This window comes from Sinocyclocheilus grahami, unplaced genomic scaffold (assembly GCF_001515645.1).
Source record: "Sinocyclocheilus grahami isolate Dianchi unplaced genomic scaffold, SAMN03320097.WGS_v1.1 scaffold473.1, whole genome shotgun sequence".
Classification (NCBI taxonomy): Eukaryota; Metazoa; Chordata; class Actinopteri; order Cypriniformes; family Cyprinidae; genus Sinocyclocheilus; species Sinocyclocheilus grahami.
In genome coordinates, this window is record NW_015505652.1 from 2,026,996 (window position 1) to 2,050,394 (window position 23,399).

The 23,399-nt window shown below is 37.7% G+C and overlaps 2 protein-coding genes across 3 annotated transcripts; both read right to left on the reverse strand.

The window, feature by feature from the left end:
* Positions 1–8,367: 8,367 nt before the first annotated feature.
* Positions 8,368–15,396, reverse strand: prrx1b (paired related homeobox 1b). Of its 2 annotated transcripts, XM_016235641.1 has the most exons (5): positions 14,832–15,396; positions 12,122–12,297; positions 10,452–10,633; positions 9,629–9,690; positions 9,316–9,448 (listed from the first exon to the last, which is right to left on the reverse strand). In XM_016235641.1, exons 1-5 carry the CDS (start codon positions 15,076–15,078, stop codon positions 9,393–9,395), a joined length of 723 nt encoding a protein of 240 aa, XP_016091127.1. In that variant the 5' UTR covers positions 15,079–15,396; the 3' UTR covers positions 9,316–9,392. The 2 variants fall into 2 exon arrangements, with proteins under 2 accessions (XP_016091126.1, XP_016091127.1); XM_016235640.1 differs by lacking the exon at positions 9,629–9,690 and having other exon boundaries at positions 8,368–9,448.
* A 4,654-nt stretch (positions 15,397–20,050) lies between these two features.
* On the reverse strand, positions 20,051–23,251 carry gorab (golgin, rab6-interacting). Its single transcript, XM_016235642.1, has 5 exons — positions 23,028–23,251; positions 22,447–22,774; positions 21,940–22,041; positions 21,664–21,804; positions 20,051–20,969 (listed from the first exon to the last, which is right to left on the reverse strand). The coding sequence occupies exons 1-5, from the start codon at positions 23,089–23,091 to the stop codon at positions 20,579–20,581; spliced, it is 1,026 nt and encodes a 341-aa protein (XP_016091128.1). The 5' UTR covers positions 23,092–23,251; the 3' UTR covers positions 20,051–20,578.
* Between the last annotated feature and the right edge of the window lie 148 nt (positions 23,252–23,399).

Consider the following 23,399-nt stretch of genomic DNA (forward strand, 5'->3'; position numbering starts at 1 on the left):
GTTCATTCTAGTATTTAACCATGCAGCATATATGGGCACCGAAATTAACACTCGCTTTGTGAGGGCATTCACATAGAATGCGTTTTTGCATTCCATTGCACGGCTTTTCATTGTTTTTCTATATAAACGTGTCAGATGAACGTTTTCACGCATGACATGCTGTTCTAAAAACATGGAGCTCAAGTTAAAATAAAAATGCATCTCTAGATTTTCTCGCTTTCTATGTGAATGGCCCCTAAGGTGTAAAAGGGCCCTGTTCACATAACGCATTTTATTTTCTGTGCTGCTTTTTAATTGTTTTTCTACACAAACATGTGCTAGACATGCGCTTTTGATGGTTTTGCTGCCTCCCATTGTTTTTTTTTTAGCATATAGTGCATGTACCCTGAATTCTTAAGATGCTATGTTAGTTCAAGTCGCGTTTTATAAACTCTAAGAAAGCGTTTTGTGTGAATGAGTGTCGTATAGTTTCTATTAAACACAAAGGCAGAGAAGGAAATCAGTTTCACCTTTTCTTCATCAAAATAAAGCCAAGCAGTTGTGGATGATTAAATTTATTTTTACAGCATCTCGTATTGACATTAATGCCTTTGTTTAATAAAGACCCCTAATTTCCTTTCATCGAGTCTCATGACAGCCCTATATTTAAATCCGACAACTGAGCAGAATAAATGCTTACATTAAGTTTACTCTATTCTGCACTTGCCTCTCCCAGTATCTCTTTCTTTCTTTCTTTCTTCTCTCTTTGCAAGCATCTGTATGTGTGTGTGTGTGTGTGTGTGTGTGTGTGTGTGTGCTGTGTGCATGCACATGTCTGTGTGTGTGCCAGTGGAGAAAATTAAAGGCAGACTTTCCGTGGCAGGCGTCATCCCCAAATTGCACATTTGGTGGGGAATTTGACCTGGCTCGAGATGTGACAATAATATTCATTTCAGCGTGTACCCCCCTGCACCCCCATTTACACACGTTTCTGAAATAAAAAAACCCAAACTAACACAGAAAGAAAAGAAGAGTGATTGAGAGAGAGAGAAAATTATTTATCTCAGTTTTGGAAGATAAAAACCAATGGTAAGCAGATCTAAGTGTCGGCTGTTTGGAGAAGATATGATGGATTGTGGCTTTAATAAAGATTAATGACCGGATTATTTCCTCCCTGTAAAGTTGAAAGAATACTCTACTATGGAATATAAAGCTAACTGTTACTTAAAGTGGAGGAGGATTCTTAAAACAAAAGCTTTTGACCTTTTCTTTTGATGCATATATTTGCTAAAGGTCTCTGGCTGACCTCATACCTTGTATTTCTATCGCTTATGTCTTTGATTTCTTTTCCTACACAAGTTTGAAGCTGCACAGTGTTAGTCATCAGTAGAGATCGTTTCTGAAATAAAAAAAACCAAACTAACACAGAAAGAAAAGAAGAGTGATTGAGAGAGAGAGAAAATTATTTATCTCAGTTTTGGAAGATAAAAACCAATGGTAAGCAGATCTAAGCGTCGGCTGTTTGGAGAAGATATGATGGATTGTGGCTTTAATAAAGATTAATGACCGGATTATTTCCTCCCTGTAAAGTTGAAAGAATACTCTACTATGGAATATAAAGCTAACTGTTACTTAAAGTGGAGGAGGATTCTTAAAACAAAAGCTTTTGACCTTTTCTTTTGATGCATATATTTGCTAAAGGTCTCTGGCTGACCTCATACCTTGTATTTCTATCGCTTATGTCTTTGATTTCTTTTCCTACACAAGTTTGAAGCTGCACAGTGTTAGTCATCATAATCCTAACGAATGGCTTCCTTACGTAGGACCCTTGATGAAGAACTGATCATATGTCTGAATTAACTTCTTAAATTATCCTCTCCAGAACCAGACTGACCTTTCTTTTAAAACCTGAGGAAATGGTGTGACACAACCTATTTGCGTTGTCCTGCGGTTTCAACAGGCAGTAGGGGGATTTGGGTGCATGGTGGATGTTGACCTTTGTGTTTGACTCGGGCGCCGTTGTCACAGTGCTGCTTCCTCTCCAGCAGCCCGGCGCCGCTGGGACTTTCTGTCATCTCGGCCCTGCTGGCAAGAGTAATGAAAGCAGGAAGTTATCCAGCTCAAATTAGTGATAGTTTAAACACTGAGGTCAGCCTAAACAGCCTGTTCCACACTTCTTGAATATATCAGCAAATGTGTGACAAGGCCTCAGATCCTGTCAGCAAGGTGAAGTGGGAACTTCAGGTGTGATCTTGTTCGAGAAATGCTTGTTTCTTCTCATTTTGGTAATATGCTAACATTTTAGTGAGAACAGCAACTTTTATTAGTGTGAAAAGGAAGTGTGCTTGTATTAGACTAGGTTTCTTGGAATGGACCTTGTAGTTTCCAGTCAAGTTTTCCTAGTGCTGGCGAATCAAAGCATAAATAAATGTTATTTCTAACCACTTCCTTTCAGTGAAAGTCTACACATTCAGATGAATATTTTGGCTAGCATGAAAGGGCAAAGTGCATCTGTAAATATTCCACAGGATGGTGCTCAAGAGCTTGTCATATGTCATGTGCTTGTTGAGCTTATGAACACATTTATAGAAATTTACATCTGTCAGGTGACAGTAGTTTGATATATATCTCAGTTTATATCTCACAATTCCGAATTCTAAATTTACGTCTTGCAATTTCTTGGAATTTTACAAGTTTACATCTAGGAATTTTAGGGTTTGACTTAACATCTCACAATTGCAAATTTTTTTCTGTTTTCTGAGTTAAAATTTTGCAATCCTGTTCTTTTTTCCGCCTCAGAATACAAACTAAAAATTACTGGGTAATTGTGTATTTTTTTTATTAAGTTTATAACTTTTTTTCTCAGAATTGCAAGAAAAAAAGTCAGAATTGTGAGCTAAAAAGTTGCAATTACCTTTTTTATCCTGTAGCGAGAAACAAGCTTCCATAGTGATGCTATTCAGAAGACTTGAGAAAAATATCACTTCTCCATGTGACCCTCGCTCAATATTTAGACATCCTAGGAATTAATTTTGCATCACATATTCTTGTAGCTCATACGGAAGGCCTGCTCTTATTTATTGACCCCTTCAAGGTCAACTAAATGGTTAACTGTATTTCATTAGAAGGGTTTTTATTTTTTTTATGTAATGCAAACCACACAGAAGGAAAGACAGATTTTTGCTCTGAAGTAATTTGGCAAGAGAGAAAGATGTTTTGGTTTGCATTTCTTCTCCGTTCCTCACTCCAGAACAGGGAGAGTTGAAAGCTGTCACCAGGCTGGGCCAGGGCTCACATGTGTTTTGCTCTGAGCCATGTAAACCCAAATCCCAATCCACTTCTCCATTGCCCCATTTATAAATAAAAGCCTTTTAACAGTGCATATTTTAAATAGTTCAGCTGTTGAGGGAATAGATGTGACTTTTCGTGCCGGGGGAAGCTGAAGTTGATTATACGGCAATGATGAAGACTGATGTCACATCAGCCACCGGCCTTGTGCACTCTGGCAGTTTGTTTGAGAGATAGAAATGAAAATACATATTCATCCAAGTCTGAGACGTCCAAACAGCCAGTTAACATCCCCCAAATGTCTATTGCATAATAATTAGCATCCTTTGATCTTGTAGAGACAACCCGTAATTACAGACACAGTGAAAGCGCAGCAAAATAGAAAGCTATATGGCTGCCACTGGAGAGTACTTTCAGCAAATTTGTGTAAGGTCAATATTTTTAAAAAGGACTTCATTTTTATCATTTATATAGGACTTCATCTATATCATTTTTAGTAAGAGTAAAATATACTGACTTGCGGGAACACAATTAATTCTTCTTGATACTGACATTCAATTACATCACAGATTTTTAAGTCACACCAGCAAGCTTCAGGGGAGTTGAATGAATGCAGTTTCTAATTTCCTTTAGCCACACACACACACACACACACACACACACACACACACACACACACTCAAAAGTGGTTCAGTGTCATTTGCCTTATTCCCAGCATGCACTTTTTTGTGTTGTTTGAGAATGCATCGAGTCTGATGATTGTGCTGAAAGCATTCTGTCATGCCTGACCAATGTATGTGTTCGTTTACTGGTGTCTGAAACAGAGAGGTTAAGTAAAAAGATACGATAAGTTGATGTTACTCGCTGTAATCCTTATCAAACGCAACACACTTGTAATTTATTTGTTTTGTTGCTTTGCTTATAATGAATTGCAAAGTAATTATTTTAGATTTTTTTTTGTAAATTTATTTTTTAAGTGTCTGCATGATTTTATCATATATACAGCTATTTACTTTACTTGGGTTTCACATATTTCCGAAATAATACTGAAAAATAATTTAAAACGAGTTACGCTCGTACGTACTGTACATCTGCGCTGCGAGACAGTCGTAAGGGCGGGCGCCCCCTAACGTCTTTGTAGGATAAATGCGCGCTGCTGAGAATGGCGACGCGTGGAGATGGATGGAATTGCGAAAAATTGTTTTAAGTTCACTGAACAAAAAAAAAAAGTTCTTAACATTTCTGTAAGCTCGACATCGAGGTAAAATTGTAAACTTGGGGCACGAGTCTGTCATCTCAGGTAATACAGTAAAAATGTGGTAGATTCTAAATTATGGCAACTTGACATTTTAGGTTAAATCACTGCATTTACTTAAAACATTTAAGCACATTAATTAAACGTAGTAAACTGCTGCTTTCATATTTTTTAAAGCTCAAACGAATAGTTCGTTTATGCAGTGCGGTGCAGTGCAGTGTAAAACAGCCAAGTAAAATCCCACAAGGGAATTTCACCATACATTTAAAATGCCAATCAATCCATCTGAAAGGCCAAAGCGCTGTGTTTTTTGTCACAAAGATGATTGTATGTTCCTCTGTAGCTGAACCCAGCAGGTGGATTGTGGTCTGTGAACTCTGCATGTCAGAATCACATTTCATTCAACTCCATTCAGCATCAGGCTATGTCAGCACACACAATGCCGTCTTGGCATTCGTTTCTACCGCACACTGTATTTTACAAAAGACAAGTAACTTTTAGTTTTGTGCAAACCCCAATCCAAGCGCTCACATTAATAAACTGGCTGTGGCCACATGTTCTCAGCGCCTTAGCCAATAGCCAGAGGGCTGGCATGGAAGGCGGTAGATTTGTTATGGAGCAAAGGAAAAACGACAAGAAGGGAAACCTGTGATTCACGAAACGAAAAGGTCACGGGAAGTAAGTAGACGCACGCACGCTCAAACTTACTCCAAACATCTCCACCTTATCATACATATATTCCACACACATGCTTGTTCAGACTCTTCCCCCCATGCTCACTTTGACTGTCTCCTCTGTAATAGGCTCCAGATGTGCTGCTGAGGGGGTGAGGTGTTTGTATGTCATCTGCTCGGGCGGCTACACATACACCCATCCGAGGGGGATGCTGTCAGCCCTGATGGAGGGGGCCCCAGGCCTGAGGTGATGGGGCTGGGGGTGGGGCGAACGGGTCATAGCATACGCACATCTGGAAGCACTTCAGGTCAGCAGGGCCCGGCTGCCTGAAAGGTGAGACGCTTCGACCTGACCTGAGCAGCACAGCATGGAGAGCATGCAACAGTCTGGACGGAGAACAAGGCACTAGAATATACACACACACACACACACACACACACACACACACACACACACACATATACACATGAGTCATGTCGCTAATCAACGCCCGTGGGTGTAAACACAGGCCTTGGAAAGCATTTTCAATAGGTTGGGCTGAGAATAATGATGGGAAATAATAACAATCTCATCCCCTGTCTTTGATTTAGTGAATATTTCTGAATTTCTAGTGTTTCTAACTTATAGTCTTGCACTTTCTGAAAGTGGGTTTGACTATATTGAATAGCAGCTGAAAGTTTAAATATGTGACATCAGCAGGTTATCAATAAATAAGAAAATGATATAGAGTAAATTTGTAGCATAAAGTAAATGTAACAAAATCACTTTGCAGATCGCCATTTCAGTTTTCAAATACACTGACATACATTATATTTTAGCTGTTGGAACTGTTGTTGATCATTATATATTGATAAAGTCTTTAATTATGTATCTTCGATACAGCAGTCAGTACATCATGTATAGCATATTCTTGGATTGCTGGGGGAAAAAATCATATCAAACTCAGTCAGTTTGTTTATTTTAGATGTAATTAAATCTGCAAAGCTTTTGTTTTGACGGATTCTGCAAGCATCTCTTATTTCGTCACTAATTTGCTTGTAGTCATTTAATTTTTTCTTCCTTATTGCTTCCCATCATGCTGTGACATAAAAATGCTTACCATTGTGGCTATCTACTCGTATTATATAGGACATAATTGGTAACCAGATTTAAACTTAAATGCTCTAAATTTCTCCAAAGTGATCACGTCATACACATGTAAACATATAGAGTTACAGATGTTGCAACAAACTGTGCGAGTAAATGGCAAAACTGAAATTCATGCCCAAAAATCATTTTGTATCAGATCGAGCACCTAATCGGTCCTTAACATTTTGAGTAACACATGTTCTGTACAGATGTTAAAGAAAAATATAGCACTACTCCATGACAATATACTGAGATTCTGTCAAAAAATATTGAATTTGCAATTAAATTGAGAATAATCAATTGAAACATATGGAGTAAGTATTGTGCCTAATCTTCACTCACTGCAAAAAAATAAATAAATAAAAAAACAGTCTGTCAGCCCTGATGGAGGGGGCCCCAGGCCTGAGGTGATGGGGCTGGGGGTGGGGCGAACGGGTCATAGCATACGCACATCTGGAAGCACTTCAGGTCAGCAGGGCCCGGCTGCCTGAAAGGTGAGACGCTTCGACCTGACCTGAGCAGCACAGCATGGAGAGCATGCAACAGTCTGGACGGAGAACAAGGCACTAGAATATACACACACACACACACACACACACACACACACACATATACACATGAGTCATGTCGCTAATCAACGCCCGTGGGTGTAAACACAGGCCTTGGAAAGCATTTTCAATAGGTTGGGCTGAGAATAATGATGGGAAATAATAACAATCTCATCCCCTGTCTTTGATTTAGTGAATATTTCTGAATTTCTAGTGTTTCTAACTTATAGTCTTGCACTTTCTGAAAGTGGGTTTGACTATATTGAATAGCAGCTGAAAGTTTAAATATGTGACATCAGCAGGTTATCAATAAATAAGAAAATGATATAGAGTAAATTTGTAGCATAAAGTAAATGTAACAAAATCACTTTGCAGATCGCCATTTCAGTTTTCAAATACACTGACATACATTATATTTTAGCTGTTGGAACTGTTGTTGATCATTATATATTGATAAAGTCTTTAATTATGTATCTTCGATACAGCAGTCAGTACATCATGTATAGCATATTCTTGGATTGCTGGGGGAAAAAATCATATCAAACTCAGTCAGTTTGTTTATTTTAGATGTAATTAAATCTGCAAAGCTTTTGTTTTGACGGATTCTGCAAGCATCTCTTATTTCGTCACTAATTTGCTTGTAGTCATTTAATTTTTTCTTCCTTATTGCTTCCCATCATGCTGTGACATAAAAATGCTTACCATTGTGGCTATCTACTCGTATTATATAGGACATAATTGGTAACCAGATTTAAACTTAAATGCTCTAAATTTCTCCAAAGTGATCACGTCATACACATGTAAACATATAGAGTTACAGATGTTGCAACAAACTGTGCGAGTAAATGGCAAAACTGAAATTCATGCTCAAAAAGCATTGTGTATCAGATCTAGGATCTAATCGGTCCTTAACATTTTGAGTAACACATGTTCTGTACAGATGTTAAAGAAAAATATAGCACTACTCCATGACAATATACTGAGATTCTGTCAAAAAATATTGAATTTGCAATTAAATTGAGAATAATCAATTGAAACATATGGAGTAAGTATTGTGCCTAATCTTCACTCACTGCAAAAAAATAAATAAATAAAAAAACAGTACATAAATGGAATTTGATTTAATTAGTGGGGCATTTTCTTTCTTTGTACATGGGCAAACCATGAGGAATCAACATTTGCTAAAACAAAAAGTTCTGGGATGTTTAGACAGGATCAACACAACCAGAAAAACATAGCTTAGCGGCATTGCATAGTATCGTATGATGCTCTAAAATTGTTTTAATAAAATTGTGTTGCCTAGTGTGTTCCACAAAAAAACTTACCCTGCAAAAAATTTGAACAGTCAGAAATAATCTAGGTATATCGTAGGATAAATCTAAAAACCCATATTTCTCTTACATAGTTTCAGACACAATTGAAAGCACATTGATGACCATCAAAATCTATTATATGAAACAAAATTCATTTTGAATTATTTATTTTGTAGCGTTGGTGTTTTGATTAAAATAATGCAAAAAAATGTTACATATGGATATATTTTGTAAGGTCGTGTTGAAGTAATACTGTTGCCTGCAACAGTTTCTCAAATATGAGCATTTAGCAAAAACATGTATGCGTGTCTCTTCAGCTGCGGGATTCAACACAATAGCATAAGATTTATTGCTTGAAAAAGTTTTATTACTATATGGTTTCCAAATATAAGAAGGAAAATATAATTGCTAAAAAAAAAATCACCTTTGGAAAAACTGAAACATAATGTTTTAATGTACTGTGAGCGGATACATAGGTCACCATGGGGCACAGTATTTACCTTAAAGAGTGGTGTAATATTCAAGACATTAAAAGATGTAATCCGACCTCAATGCTTCCTGTTTACTGACTAAAGTCCACAAATGTGTCTTTATTCTACTGAATGTAGACATGGAGACATTTTGGGTCAGTATTTTGCCAAATCTCAGCATTAAACTTTTTGTGTAATTTAAACCATTCAGTCATGAATGGTGAACAACAGTCCTCCATTGTTTGCCATGAAAGTGTCTTTACTTCCCGTCCGGTTGACCCAAAATAAAGCCAAAAAAGAACAAGGAAAGAACAGCTTACAGCATCCAGACGCTCCGTCTGCCACTTCTTACAGATTTAGCGGAGCCCTGCTCGTTGATTTGTTCTCCAAAGAGCAGACCTTGTGCTGTCTTTACAATCTTCGGATCAGTACAAACTGAGATTAAGTTTCTCAAAAACATACCTTCATCTTTGATGAAGAAAAAAGCCAAATGATAAGGGACAACAATGCAGTTCCATTGTTTTAGGAGGGGGCGAAAAGTCACATCCACTCTGCTCTTGACACTGCAGAAGGCCAAACTAATCTAGCTCCTCTGCGTTCTTCTCTTCTCAACGTCTCTTGCTTCTCTTTGTCCCCTCATCTCGTCCCCCGTTTCAGGCTTAATTGACAGTGGGCACCTGGTTGAGGCTGTACTCTTTGGCCTTCAGTCTCAGGTTTGCAATGCTGTTAGCCATATTCATTCCCTGGGTGGAAGTGGTGTTGGCACAAGTGGGTGGGTAGGTTGCCATGGTGCTGAAAATAAGATATTAAGATATTAAAATTTATATTGACTATGTTAAACGCAACTGACAAATAAGCCCCAAATTAAAAAAAAAAAGAAAATGTTTATTGTTTTCATGTGAATCCAAAATATAGTGCTTAATTTTTCAATTTAAATGATAAACCATAAAGAGAAATTTAAAAAGTACTTGCTTTCTGTGGGCAGCATTTTCTGTGGCATTCGCATTGGCCCTCCCTCCGGCCTTGGGTACCAGCTTAAGAATATATAAATAGTTAATAATTCTTCATAAATACTGCATTAATATGTATGCATTATACGTGCACAGTAATGCGTTAGGTGTGCGTTGAAATTGTGCAAGCTCGTTCTGCTGGCATTATCGCTTGTCAAATGCGTATCCATGCCAGAAAGTGTTCCCAGTCGAGTTGCATATTTCAGCTGCTGGGAAAAAGGTATTTGGCCGGAGTGGCAGAGTTAGTTACTCTATACGGCTTTTAAGAATGAAGATTACTGTAAATCATAACCAAAGTGTAACTAGAGTCACAAAAAATCCTGCCCAATGGACTTTTCTACCTCTGAAAGTCAATTTGTATCCTATGGCTCAAAGGTCATGAAGGTCACAGGCGGATTTAATATGGTTTGTTTTCAGATTATCACTTCATCATCAGGGGATCGGCCCACCATCACTTTCACAAAGAGTGGCAGAAAACGACCTGCTAGTCAGTCCTTGTGCTACTTTTTGGACTATTTGGAGCTACGCAGCGCTGCTGGGAAAAGCAGAGCATTGCCGTTTCTGCTTATTTGCCGGCGCGGCCCTCCGACTCCACCAAAATGTTGAAGGAAAACAAAAGAGCTTAAGAATGAAATTGTACAAAAAAATCTAATCTAAAACATTTGGAAGAAGAAAACATGGGCAACCTGGAGAAGATGAAGTCACGGCAGGAGAGCAGAAGAGACGTACAGAGAGGAAATGAAATGAAACCAGAGCGCTTTGATGAGAAGGCTTCAGAGAGTTACCTGTACGGGGCTGCGCTCCCCCAGGACAGGTAGTCATTTGGACGGGGTGCGGGACGGGGGACGATAGGCTGCTCCACCGCCGTTACGTCGCCTGAGTACGATTTGAGAAGCGAAGCATTCTTACTGGCCAGCATCGCCCGCTCATTGCGCCGAAACTTTGCCCGTCTGTTTTGGAACCACACCTATGAGAGCACAAGCCGAAATGACACAGTATGGTGGTTATTCTGGATATTTAGTGCACAGCGATGAAAGATAAATTGCAGAGCAAAGCAGATTCTAAGACTCAAGATATAGCTGGTATAATACTGCCTGCATGCATCGGAAAAAAATGCTAGATAGAAGCTATAAAGTTTCAGATCTTTTTGTGTTCTGTGACCTTAGATGATGCATTTTTCTACTTGAAATTGTTCCTGACTCTCATGATTGGCTCTGCTGTGATCAGATTCAGAAAACGGAGTGTGACGATTGATATTAAAACAATCAAAATGCAATTAAAAGTTTCAGGCTTGACATAGCTCTGTAGGATGATATTTTTTTTAATTCATCCTGATCCACTGGTGCACACATGTACACCTTTTTTGCAGAGGACACATCAGAGGTTTGAAGAATGAGCAGACGCGCTTGTGAAACTTGGTTGGAGACCGAGCGGGAAGCCCAGATCTCGAAGCCTTGGCTGCAGTACCAGGCCTGGTGGAGGCACAGTGTCCGGTTACGCAGCGCCTGAGGAATGAGCTCAAAGTCTCTTTTACTGCATGCATCGGAAAAAAATGCTAGATCGAAGCTATAAAGTTTCAGATCTTTTTGTGTTCTGTGACCTTAGATGATGCATTTTTCTACTTGAAATTGTTCCTGACTCTCATGATTGGCTCTGCTGTGATCAGATTCAGAAAACGGAGTGTGACGATTGATATTAAAACAATCAAAATGCAATTAAAAGTTTTTTTTTAATTCATCCTGATCCACTGGTGCACACATGTACACCTTTTTTGCAGAGGACACATCAGAGGTTTGAAGAATGAGCAGACGCGCTTGTGAAACTTGGTTGGAGACCGAGCGGGAAGCCCAGATCTCGAAGCCTTGGCTGCAGTACCAGGCCTGGTGGAGGCACAGTGTCCGGTTACGCAGCGCCTGAGGAATGAGCTCAAAGTCTCTTTTATCAAAGCATTTCTGTATTGCTCCCTTTCTGGGACACATTAATTGCAGATGTGTTTGTTCTATTTCTTTCCTTTCGTTCTCCCCTTCCTTCTCTTGATCTATAAACGGGAATAATCCCCATCTTTCTACAAAAACAGTCTCATTACAGGAGAATGTGGAGACTGGCTGCGGCCTACAGCATGTGTGCTGAGAGGCAGAGTGATCGGCTGGGGATTTTTAAACAATCATGCTGAACTCTGACGATGGGGCCGATGACAACACCAAGCTTCAGTGTTACCATCACGTACATCTGTAACTGAATCTTTGCTGAAACCTTGAATTAGGCAAGTGGTTAAATCTTCTTTTGATTTTGGTCAAAATGGCTTCTTTTGATTTAATTTTTTTTTCTAAACGTATTTTAATTTTGAGGTATTATGCAGAAAGCTTCAATATGTTTTGTATTAAATTCTCAAAATGTATGCATTCTCTAATCAACTAGTAAACTAAAAGACCTGATTGTGGGGTGTGACGTTTACCTGAACTCTAGCTTCGGTGAGATTGACCCTGCGTGCCAGGTCTTCTCGAACAAAGGCATCTGGGTAGTGTGTCCGCTCAAACACTCGCTCCAGCGCTTGCAGCTGGCTGCTGTTGAATGTAGTTCTATTCCTCCGTTGTTTACGCTTCTTCTTTTCTTCTGAGTTCAGCTGTTCATCTAGTAAAGCACACACATAAATTTATCTCAGGAGATGCAGCTTTTAGATATTTCAAATTTAATCTCCATCAGCAGGTGTTTAGTTCTCATTATGTTACTATTATAGCCATTTTTTATTATCTTGTATGCTGTTGATTTAGAAATAAAAAAATAAAACATTAAAGGAAATCATCTTAAATATATATATATATATATATTTTTTTTTTTTGCAAAGCATAAATCATAAGCAACTATTTATTAAAATATATTTACTTTTTTGCCTTTGTAGTGCTTTACAATGGCTTTAAAAATAACAAATTTATACTGCAACCAGTAAAGTGATACCGGTTATTAAACTAGTGAACATTACTGTACAATGTAACTAATGAAAAATGTTTTGTAATGAGCCTAGACATTTCTCACAAGACCATAAACCCACAAGAGGGGCTAATTTACATTCCCCCCCCCCCCCCCCCCCCCCACAACTATGTGTGCGATCACAAAAACTGTTTTTGTTCTTGCTCATGTTTCATCTTCAGTCTGCACTGAAGGAGAGATTTATAAACGTAGAGAAACTCGTGAGAAATGCCTTTGCTGTTCTTTAATCTGACCAACAGCATATGCAAAATGTCCACCAGCAATCAAGCAAATAAATAAAAGATAGAAAAGGAGCATGTCAAAACTGGAATATTTTGAAACAACGTTTAAAGAGCCTATTCCCATCAGTACTTTACAGCCAAAAGCACAGAAGTAACTTAGACTCTCATGAGACTCGATAATCATTCAACTGACAGCACAGACAAACTGCAGCCTTTGGGGTTGCCATCCCTTTGCTTTTCATGACAACAGTAGTTCCACGACCATAATTTTCCAAAAGGATCACAGATGAACACTGACATTTGACCTAGGCATAGCAGGGGGTATAGGCCCTTTAGGCCTGTTGGAAAGATTGTTGAATGCCAACATTTTATTGGTTCAATTTCAGATTGTAAAGGTCAGTTTAATTACTATTTAAACTTCCTGTTTGCTACATTTAAATGAAAACTCAAGCGGTTTAATGGGGCATTGGGCTTGTTATGGGAAATGCTTAAAAAAGCATCTACAAAATGAGTCCAAGAGTTTTGGGGAAAACACTTGACAAATAACACATGAGTGAATGGATTCTAACAAAATATGAAATAAGACTATTACATTGTGTTTGAATACCTCATTCTGATTTCCCTGTATTTGTAATTTCTCAGTATCTTGGAACAATCCTCATACAATGACAACAATAGGAACATATAAAAACGTTCTCAGAGTTTGAAATTATAGTTGTGCGAGTAATTTTGATATGCACACCAAAAGAGAAAATAATGCATTTAAGCTTCTACAGGCTGGGGAATAAATTAAAGAAGAAGAAAAAAAACATGCAGACTCATGTCAAACAGTGCAATAATGACGACAACCTTTTCATACATTTACATAAAGTTTTAATTTCAGGATAGAGATATGGTCTTAAAAAACAACAACAGAAGACTAGGGGAAAAGGTTTATTTTTTATTGTGGATTTCTCTATATCAAGCCTATATAGCCTACTAAGAACGGCAATGTAGGAAGCAAACGTGATTAGGCCTACCTTAAATTTTTACGATTAATAATACTTAATAATAATAAATATAAAATAGAACGTGTAATGTAAAAAGTAGGGCCTACTCGTAATTTAGCAAAATTTTAGGTTAATAAAATAATTCCGCTGTAACATAAGTTTGAAAGAAAGTAACAGATCAAAATATTTTTTCCCGCAAAAGACGATTTATATTTGTACACATAAGTAATGAAGTTTGCTATTCGCATATGCATGTTCTCCGGATGCAGGATAATGATGACAAATTATAGTGTTGAAATGAACTGAAAAGGTCCAGAAAGTAGATTTAGGATTTTTCTGTGGGTTTTTCTAGCGCCCTTTTTATCTTTAATATTTTCCTTAAACCAAGAAAACTGAAAAAATGACAGAGACGTACCATTATTCATAACTTTGTCTCACCGTTGCAAATGTTCTGCTAATTATTATATAGGCTAAACTTTAAGCAAATTATAAAATAAAGTCAATTTCAGGAAGCAGTTCTACTCATAAAAATGAACACAAATTTCGCAATGTTTACGGGGCCATATTTTCATTAACGCACAACGGGCTGGAATGTCAACAATCATAAATTATGTACAAAATGCGTTCACGACCCATAAAATTTTCTCATGCGGGATTATGTTTTCTGCTAGTATTATTTCTGGAGAGAAACTTCGAAACTTCGCATCACCTGTCTACACATTTGCTAAACTGTGTAGTAGTACATTTAAAAATCATAAATTCAATTTAATGATGAATCCAGTGTGTTACTACTTTACATAGGCTACATAATCAAAAAGGCTAGTCATTAAAATTTGACAGTATTTTTGTAAGCAAAATATAGGCTTCCAATATTGTCAGTTAATTTTATATTGTGTTAAATGTTATTGATTCTCTCTATAAATCTACAACAGCACTTGATTTTCTTAGAGAGTGTGAGCAGACTTACTCTCCTGTTGTGTTGTATCACTGCCGCTGGTTAAACCCGGAGATTCCAGCATAGTCCTGCCCGTTTCGCCAACACTTTCGTCCGCCTGAGAACCGACCATTTCTCTAGCCTCCTCTAGATCCAACAGGTGGCTCACCGAGAAGTTCTTTTTGGCTTGCAGGTTTTCCAGGTTGGCTGTAATGGGACTCTCCAGTCTGCTGGATATGGTTGCTTGTCTGTCCATTACATGTGCATAGCTAGAAGTCATGACGCAAATACGATACAAGAGAAAAAAACTGGGCAAGTGTATTAGGTTAACCAAACAGGTCCTCCTTGCGTAAATTTGAAGACAAACTCATAAGGAACAGCGCGTCCAAACCGATGCCTTGGCTGCCTTTGCTCACTATGATAGCTACTTATCCAGGTGGAGCAATGTTTCAACTTGATATAAAACTTTGTGGAACTTAATAGGACTATAAAGACCACGAAGTCTGTTGAATGCGTCCACTCAAAGCCATATAATCTTTCTGCAAAGTATTGTTGGTTCAATAAGAAAAAACTCCCAGAGCTCCACGCAGTTGTTGACTGAGCGCTGATCCAGAAATGCTGATGCCTTTCAGATGCATGTGTGTAAAGCAGCGAGAGGAGGCAGGACACGCACCGCCTTCCCTAAGCTGTTGGCTCTCTCCTCTGCTCCACGCCGTGCGCTCTGCTCTCACACACACACACACACACACACACACACACACACGCGTGTTCTGGCACTTCAAACGGCGCGCTCACTGGCATGCAGTGGAGTGGACTGTAAATGAAAAATTGAGACCCCTGGGAGAGAAGATGGAGCTGAAAGGCTCTCGTAATTATGTGGCAAAAGACTTTGTGCTGTCTTTGACGTTTAACAGCCCCCCCTCCCTCCTCCATCACAGCTTCCCTTCGAAGGTTAACCCTCCCCAAACTCTGAATTCCAGATATCTGTCACTTATTATCATTTCGCTCAAAACAATGTTCAAGTGAGTGGTGGCACAAAGACATTTGTAAAGTTTGCAGGAAACATCCATTAATGGGATGGTTTAGTTGAATACCTATAGCTGTAGTAGTCAGACGCCATCTTTAATTTTTACGCGAATGAAAACGAGGCCGTAAGGTTAAACCGTCAAAGAGACACAGAACGCGTTTTTGCGTTTAAAAGTGGAATGGGAAAACGCCTCGTCTTTAGAACGCGGTGTCATGCGCAAAATGTTGCAAAAATGCTAGATGTTGGCTCAAAATACTTCAGTTTAGCGCGTGTTTACATAAAAAGAAAAGAAAAACAGAAAAGCAGCTCAGTAGAATACTAACCTTTCGGTGTGAACGGTCCTATGTCACAGTAATTTTTGGGAAGGCATTTTTGATTACGCATTCAGCGTTTTCGTTGGCTTCCTTGCATAGCATCCTTTCCATTAGCTAAACGATGATGTCTACTCTGCCAATTGATTCGTTCGTTGAGCGCCCTCAAATAATGTTGGTTGGCGTTCTTTAAAAATAAGAGATTTTTTAAAGATTTGTATAGTAGCCTACCACATAGCCTATAAGAATATTCTGATAACCATAACAATGCACATGCATTAGCTATTGATGTTTAAACACTAAAACGTTTTAAAAAATAACGTTTTGTCATATAGACTTGGGCAAATATACGTTATCGGTCAAACCAAAAACAGGAGAAAGTTCTGGCTGCAGTGGCCTACACATCTCCAGCTGGGACGGGAGTAGTGTCAGACCACTTGGTGAGTTATAAGTGGGGGCTTTCACAAGGTAGATGTCCATGTGTTTCAATGGCAAAAGTCTATAGCTCCTCACTGCCACAGACATCCCGTAGCTTCCAGCCCCAGATCTGGGAAAAGAACACTTGATGCCATCAAAGGAAAACGGATTGAAACCAGATGTGCTGCTTTCCTTCTTTCCATGTATTTAATTAAGCCGCTGTTGGGATGGAGTAGACCTTTTTCATCATTAGTTTTCCCTCTACATTCCTTCAGTTGCCAGCTCCTCTACAAGCGACTACTCTCAAAAGGCCTGCTATCGGGCTGAAAGATCGTGCAAAAGAAGACAGTCTGTAAAACCGTTCCTTTCGACCACAACCAGCAAAACGTTTTTCAGTCCAATGTCAAATCCGTGTGGCGCATGTCCATCATCGCTTGAACGCAGACGTCGCAGTTGAAAGAGATTGGGGTTTGTTTATGGCCTGTCAAAATCCAAACTTTCAAAGTTTTTTTCCCTCTGGTTCATGATGACTTTGGACCGACAGCTTAAATTTAGACAGATTTATAATTTGGACAGCTACCCCAAAGTGTGCTTTAACAATTTCCATTGCTTCAATTTTAATCGAATTCCATTGATTTGAAAATCAAATATATTTGATCAATGGAGTTCCATGACTTTAAATGAGTTCCATTCATTTGATATTGCTGAGATAAAATAAAATATAAAGAAACTGCACTAAATGTTTTAGAGCTGAACTAGAATAAATTACGTTTTTTAAATTTTATTCAGCTCCATTTTCCAGGCCAGTTTTCCTGGCCTGTAAAGCACAATCTTCCCGATATCCTTAAGTTTTCCATGATCTTGGGAAGGCTGTAAATAGATGGACATAATAACGAAATGAAAGGCTATTATATTTCGCTTTAAATATGTAAATGAACATTAATAAAAGTAATAATAATAGGATAATAACAGCCTAATACAAATATTTTTTAAATGATTCAAAAACACCAGCGTACAAATCATCATTGAAATGTATTTTGTAAATGTATTTCTTGCCTGTTAGGATTTTTCCACAGATGCTTTTATAATGTAGCCTACGTGCGTAATTGAAAACATGACTCATAACTCTGTGGATTGACTTTATGGCATTGTGATAAACACAGACTCAACAATCCAGCTAAACTCATGAATTACAAAAGGAGTTAATTAGTAATCGAAATAAAACCCAGAACATGGACAATACACTTCAGTTCACGTCTCAGAGTATATAGGCTATAGCCTACATATTTTGTATCCACATAATCGTGTAATGGAAAGCCCATGACAGCCCACTGAGCCCACGAATTAAAAACGCGTGTATATTCCGATTGTTTAAAAGTATCCAGTTTACAGTAGTTAAAACAATATACACAAGATCTTCTTACACGGAAATAATAAAGAAGAAGCACTGAGCAATTTGTCAAGGAATCTGTACGACCATTTTAATGCGCCTTTATAGCCACACTATAATACAAGAATGGCAAATGGGACTTTATTTGGTTTGGTAGTATCCACGCAATCTTACAATAAGCAGCATTCTCGCATCAGTAGTGATACATTATTTGCAAACATGTTTTAATATGGCCCAGGTCTGACTAAACCAGCACAGAATTTTTCAGACATAGGCTAATGTCTTTAAAACGTACTTAAAAACAGAAGTCGTCCAGTTATTGCTCACGACACCATTAACATTATAGGACTTGAACTAGTTTTAGATGGAAAGTTGAGCGACACGCACAATTGAATTCCCCTGACTCTATCATCAGAGCGCGCGTGTCTGCGTGTGTTTTTTCGCGCAGGATATGAAGTGCGAGGCACAGAAGGAGGCACTTTAATTGTAATTAGTGAAATAAAAGCTCGCGGTCGTCTAATCAGCACCAGGGGTCAATGGACAGCACTACCGCACTTGATCGTGTTTAACAGGAGGAATTCCGTCGACAAAGTCGTAGTAAATCATATTTTGTTAGACCATATTTACAAATTTACATATTTACAAATATGGTCTAACAAAAAGTTTTAGGCCTATCAAAACCATGGCAATATTGTTCTCAGTGTTAAAATGTTCTGTTAAATCTGTCTGATTTATCTCACGATTTAATGCAGTTGGCTAAGCACTTTTGTATTGATTTATGATATTTGTTATGTTTCTAATTAGCGTTTGTTCCTTAGGCTATTTTAATATGCTCACAATATAAAACTGTAAACATTTTAGATTAGGCTACAACGATTTTGTGTGTATGTTAAGGTTTTTTTTAGAAGTGTATTTTTTTTATGTAGATTAAAATAGGATGTTACAATAAGATGACGGAGATGACTTTAATTAACATAATGACTTTTAAAATGAAATAGCATTAACAGTCGTTGCTTTTCATTTTACATTATGTAGCATAATCATCATGATCAAAACCGGATAACCAATGACTTGCCAGAAGGCAGAATGTTTCAGTAAAAGTTGATCTCGTGCGCTTTTTTTCTTTTTTCCCTCGAGTTTCTCGGGTTACGAAGTCTTTTCAACCTGTCCCGACGGACGGAGGGCACATAAATCAGAAATGCGCTCTCACAAACTGAGCTTCACGAAAATCTCCTTTCCTGTATTTACTTCCAGGATTTGTCAGTGCTTGTTTTATATAGTCAAACCAGAATAGAAAAGAATAGAATATTGTATTTCATATCGTGATGACTTCATACAATGGCTCTGATTTAATACATTTTTACTAGTACATATGAAAATTAATATTAGTATCAATATTTTTGCTTTAAGTCGATGATGGAGTAAAAGAGCAATGTTAAAAATGTTAATTTGCAAATATTTGTCTATGTGTTTCTCAAGGGCTGTCCAGACATTACTGAATCGCCGTAGAGTTTTAGGTGGATATAAGGAGCCTTTCGAGAGACACTTGAATAGGGTTTGTGGCTTTCCTTAAATTCGTTTATAAAATAAACCGTTATATGAAAATATGAGATCAACAGTTTCCATATTATTTACAAATAACGAATGCATTACCACTTTAAACAATGTTTAAAACACAAGCAAAAATGCAAAGTGTATTCCAAAGGATCATTTTTAAACATGCTATGAGGTGTGCAATAAAAAGTACAAAATCAGTTAAAATATCAAAACACTTTATTCACCAACAGATCATTTAAATATTGAATTTATAGCATATTTTATAGTCAATATAATGCACACGAATATAGTCAAATGCATGACATTCATAATATATTTTAAAAACATTTTTAAATAACATAACCGTACTGTTATACAATGTTAAATGTTTTAGTGTTGGTGCAAAGCTCTGCATGGTGTATCTGAGTTTTATTAGAAAAGTATAAATGATACAACATACGTATTAAAAAAAAAACTATGCCATTCATTCAACTTCCCACACTTCAACAGTTTTTTCCTCTACAGTACGAATCAATTGTTCTCATCTCTGCTGAGCAAACTGTCAGCTTTGTATGATAAAACCCATATACAGATAAAAGATTCCACCATTCACTTGTGCAACATCATGGGAAATAAATCACAGCTACAAACTACCACCAGTATTGTATTGTCTATTCCATTTTGAATAATGTCAAAGTTATAAAACAATCAAGTTAACAGTATTTAGTCTTTTATAGTGTTTTTAAGATGCACAATGTTTTCAAGAGATTTGTACTCCATTTACCTAATGCATACCATTTTAACTGCCCACATTTAAGATCATGTAGCACCCTTAATTATAACCAAAAACCGAGCTTAACAGATCATAATCAATATTTTAGCCCTGTAATGTTCAGGCATTTTTAATGCTAGTAGTAGTAGTAATGGAATAACGCTCACAGTATTTGGAAACCTGACACCAATATCACACTGAGGCTGCCTTTATCCTCACAAAATGCAGGATTGTTGGTTTGTTCAACACTCTCACAATTTCTAAAGTTGGTAGCAAGTGTTATGTAAACCGTCATACAGCCTCTATTAAACTGATGATGTTTGGAAGCTAGCTTAGCCCATCTGCAGAAACATCTGTTGCTTTGCTCTCCTGATTGTCTTGGCTGATCGTTGGTTCTGTAATGGAACTGTCTTTGCTCATACTTGAGCCATCCACCTCTGTACGCCCCTCCGTGTCTGCTGCAGGACCGTTTTTAGTAACAGGCTGGGAGTTGGCCTCCCTCTCTTTGTCCTCTAGATCGGTTTCCTCTGGGATGGGGACATCCTCAGCATTAAGCTCTAGCTGAATCATCAACTCATCCAGTTTGCAGGCCTTGCGCAGCTCATTCTGTTGGATGATTGCACACAGGTGCTCTGTCAGCTGCTCTTTCACCTCCGTTTTCCTGTGCAAGTCCATCTTAGCGGCAACATACTCAGCCTCTGCTTTCTCAAAGCGCTTCCTGTCAACAATAAGAGATTGGCAGAGACAGGAGAGTTAGATGTATAGAAATGCATATTCTAAACTTGATGTGCACAGGAATCGCAACCATTTTGCTGTACTCAAATACAAGTACACGCTCAACTGATTACAGACAGCTTGTAAAATAAATAGAAAGATTATCAAAATATTTTAGAGAAAATTATTATAAAAAATTAATAAAAATGAAAGATTATTATAAATTACTGCTAAAATATTTTCTTAAATATAACTATTTCTATATATATATATATATATATATATGCATGCACACACCAGTTACATACAAATATACTTTTTACAATATATAAGTGGTTAAAGTGTTCAAAAGTAAACTGAATAACAAAACTAGCAAAAATAAATAAAAACTATGATAATGTTCTGCTACAAGTAATAATTTAGATGTGCATGCATTTGTCTCTTTCATAATTTGGCCGAATTAATATAGAAATGCTACAGAGGGCAGTATTTTCACCCCTGAGCAAACAGACTTCTATACGCATGCACTGAATGTACTAAGTTAGTCTATTACTGTAGATTTGCTATTTTAAGGTGACAGATCTGAGGAAGTGGCACATAAAACAAAGTGAGAGCAATTTCAACACAAAACTACTGTGAACTTGATTTACAGTACCGTTAGAATGGTCTGTAAAAATGGGCCTGCAATTAACATTTACCATGCCAGGGAATAATCCATGCTTGATTGCTCTATCAGTTTTCTAAGAATCCCGATGTCGCTGGACACAGAATCATCCAGTAACTGAAGTTCTCTCTGGATCTTCTTCAGTTTCACAGCTTCAGCCTGTGTCTGTTTGGACCTGGGAAACAGGAAGTTATATTTTCAACATTCTGCTTTTCACATAACACCTTTGGATTATCGTACATGCAAAAGGTTATCATACTCCAGACAGACCGATTTTGATAATTGTTTAAAAATAGACATTTGCTCTTACTTTTCAGCAATGGTTTTTGCAAGGAGAGCTTTTCTTTTTTTATTCTTCTCTTCCATTATCCGTTGCTCCCACTGCAACTGCTGCAGACGGTTCTTCTCCCGCCTGTTATAAGAAAAGTTTGGTGGCATCTTAAGCCATTACAACACAAAAATAACTTATGGTATCTACTCTGATTCCTACAAATTCAATGTATATTACTTTAATATAACCAGGGTTTTTGAACACTTTGAGTTAGCGTTATTCTATTATATATAACAGGCATTAGAGGTTTTTTGAATGATACAAAAAGTGTCCAATTCCACAGAAAAAAAACATGGCAACCCGTGTTACAATGCAAAAAAAAATTAGGGAAATAAATAAATACATACATTTAGGGATGAAATATGATACAAATATATTATCTTGTACAGTAATATAAATTAAAAACAATATATTTAATATAAAATATTATTAATATTTAACAAAGTATTCTGAGTCAGTGTTTGCATAGGAAATAGACTTACTAACAATTCCACTTGCTGTTTGTCCAGCTCCTTGATGACTGCTGGTGGTGCAAACTCTGCAGGTGATTCTGGGTCATGTTTAACAGGTTCTGCTTCAACCAGTTGCGATTCCAACGGTTTGGGCTCGTCCCGTGGTTTGACAGGAGCGGGGTGACTGACAGCAGGCGGGTCTGGGGGCTTGGTAAGCTGTTGGTCGGGTGGAAGAGAGTGGCTGTCCTCCTCCTGTTTGGCTGCCAGCTGCAGAGCCCTTTCCCGCTGCAGCTGCTGTCTGCTCCGGTTAGTCGGAGCAGCTTTCCGGCCACGACCCAATGTGACAGACACAGCCTGGTTTACTGGATAAGAGCACATTAGAGCAGACTTATCAGTATTCACAATTAGAGTTAGAGGCTGTGTCTTAAAATCTAGAAGAGGATCCATACACGACGTCTAGGTGCGCAAGTCGACACATATGATTCGAGACATTTTCCACACTTAATAACTTACACAATAACAATCAGCATCATTATGTGTGCATTTCATTTCATATACAGGCAGACTGCAAGAATGAAAACCGTTTCTAAGTAAAGTTACAACATTCGTACTCACCGACTTCGCCGTTGTGTTTCATTCTTCGCAGTTCTTCCTCTGAAAATCCAGCCCACGCAGCCATTCTCAGTAGCCTGTAAAGTTACTTGCAACTAAATTGCAAATCGGTTTTTATCAAAAACAAATATATGTAGGGTTAAATGGTATTTTTCAACATACACACGCGGAAATTAACTTTACTTTCTCATCTGGCCGCCATGTTTGTGTATAATGACTGCCACGTTCAAGACCCTAGAAAGGCCCCTTCGCTTGTGCCCTCGGCATTTGCCTGTTTTTTTTAAAAAAAAATTATTATCTGACACATATTTTATATGCTATTATATTAGTCAGTGTAATGTTGCGAATAAAATATAACATTTTATTTTATATAAC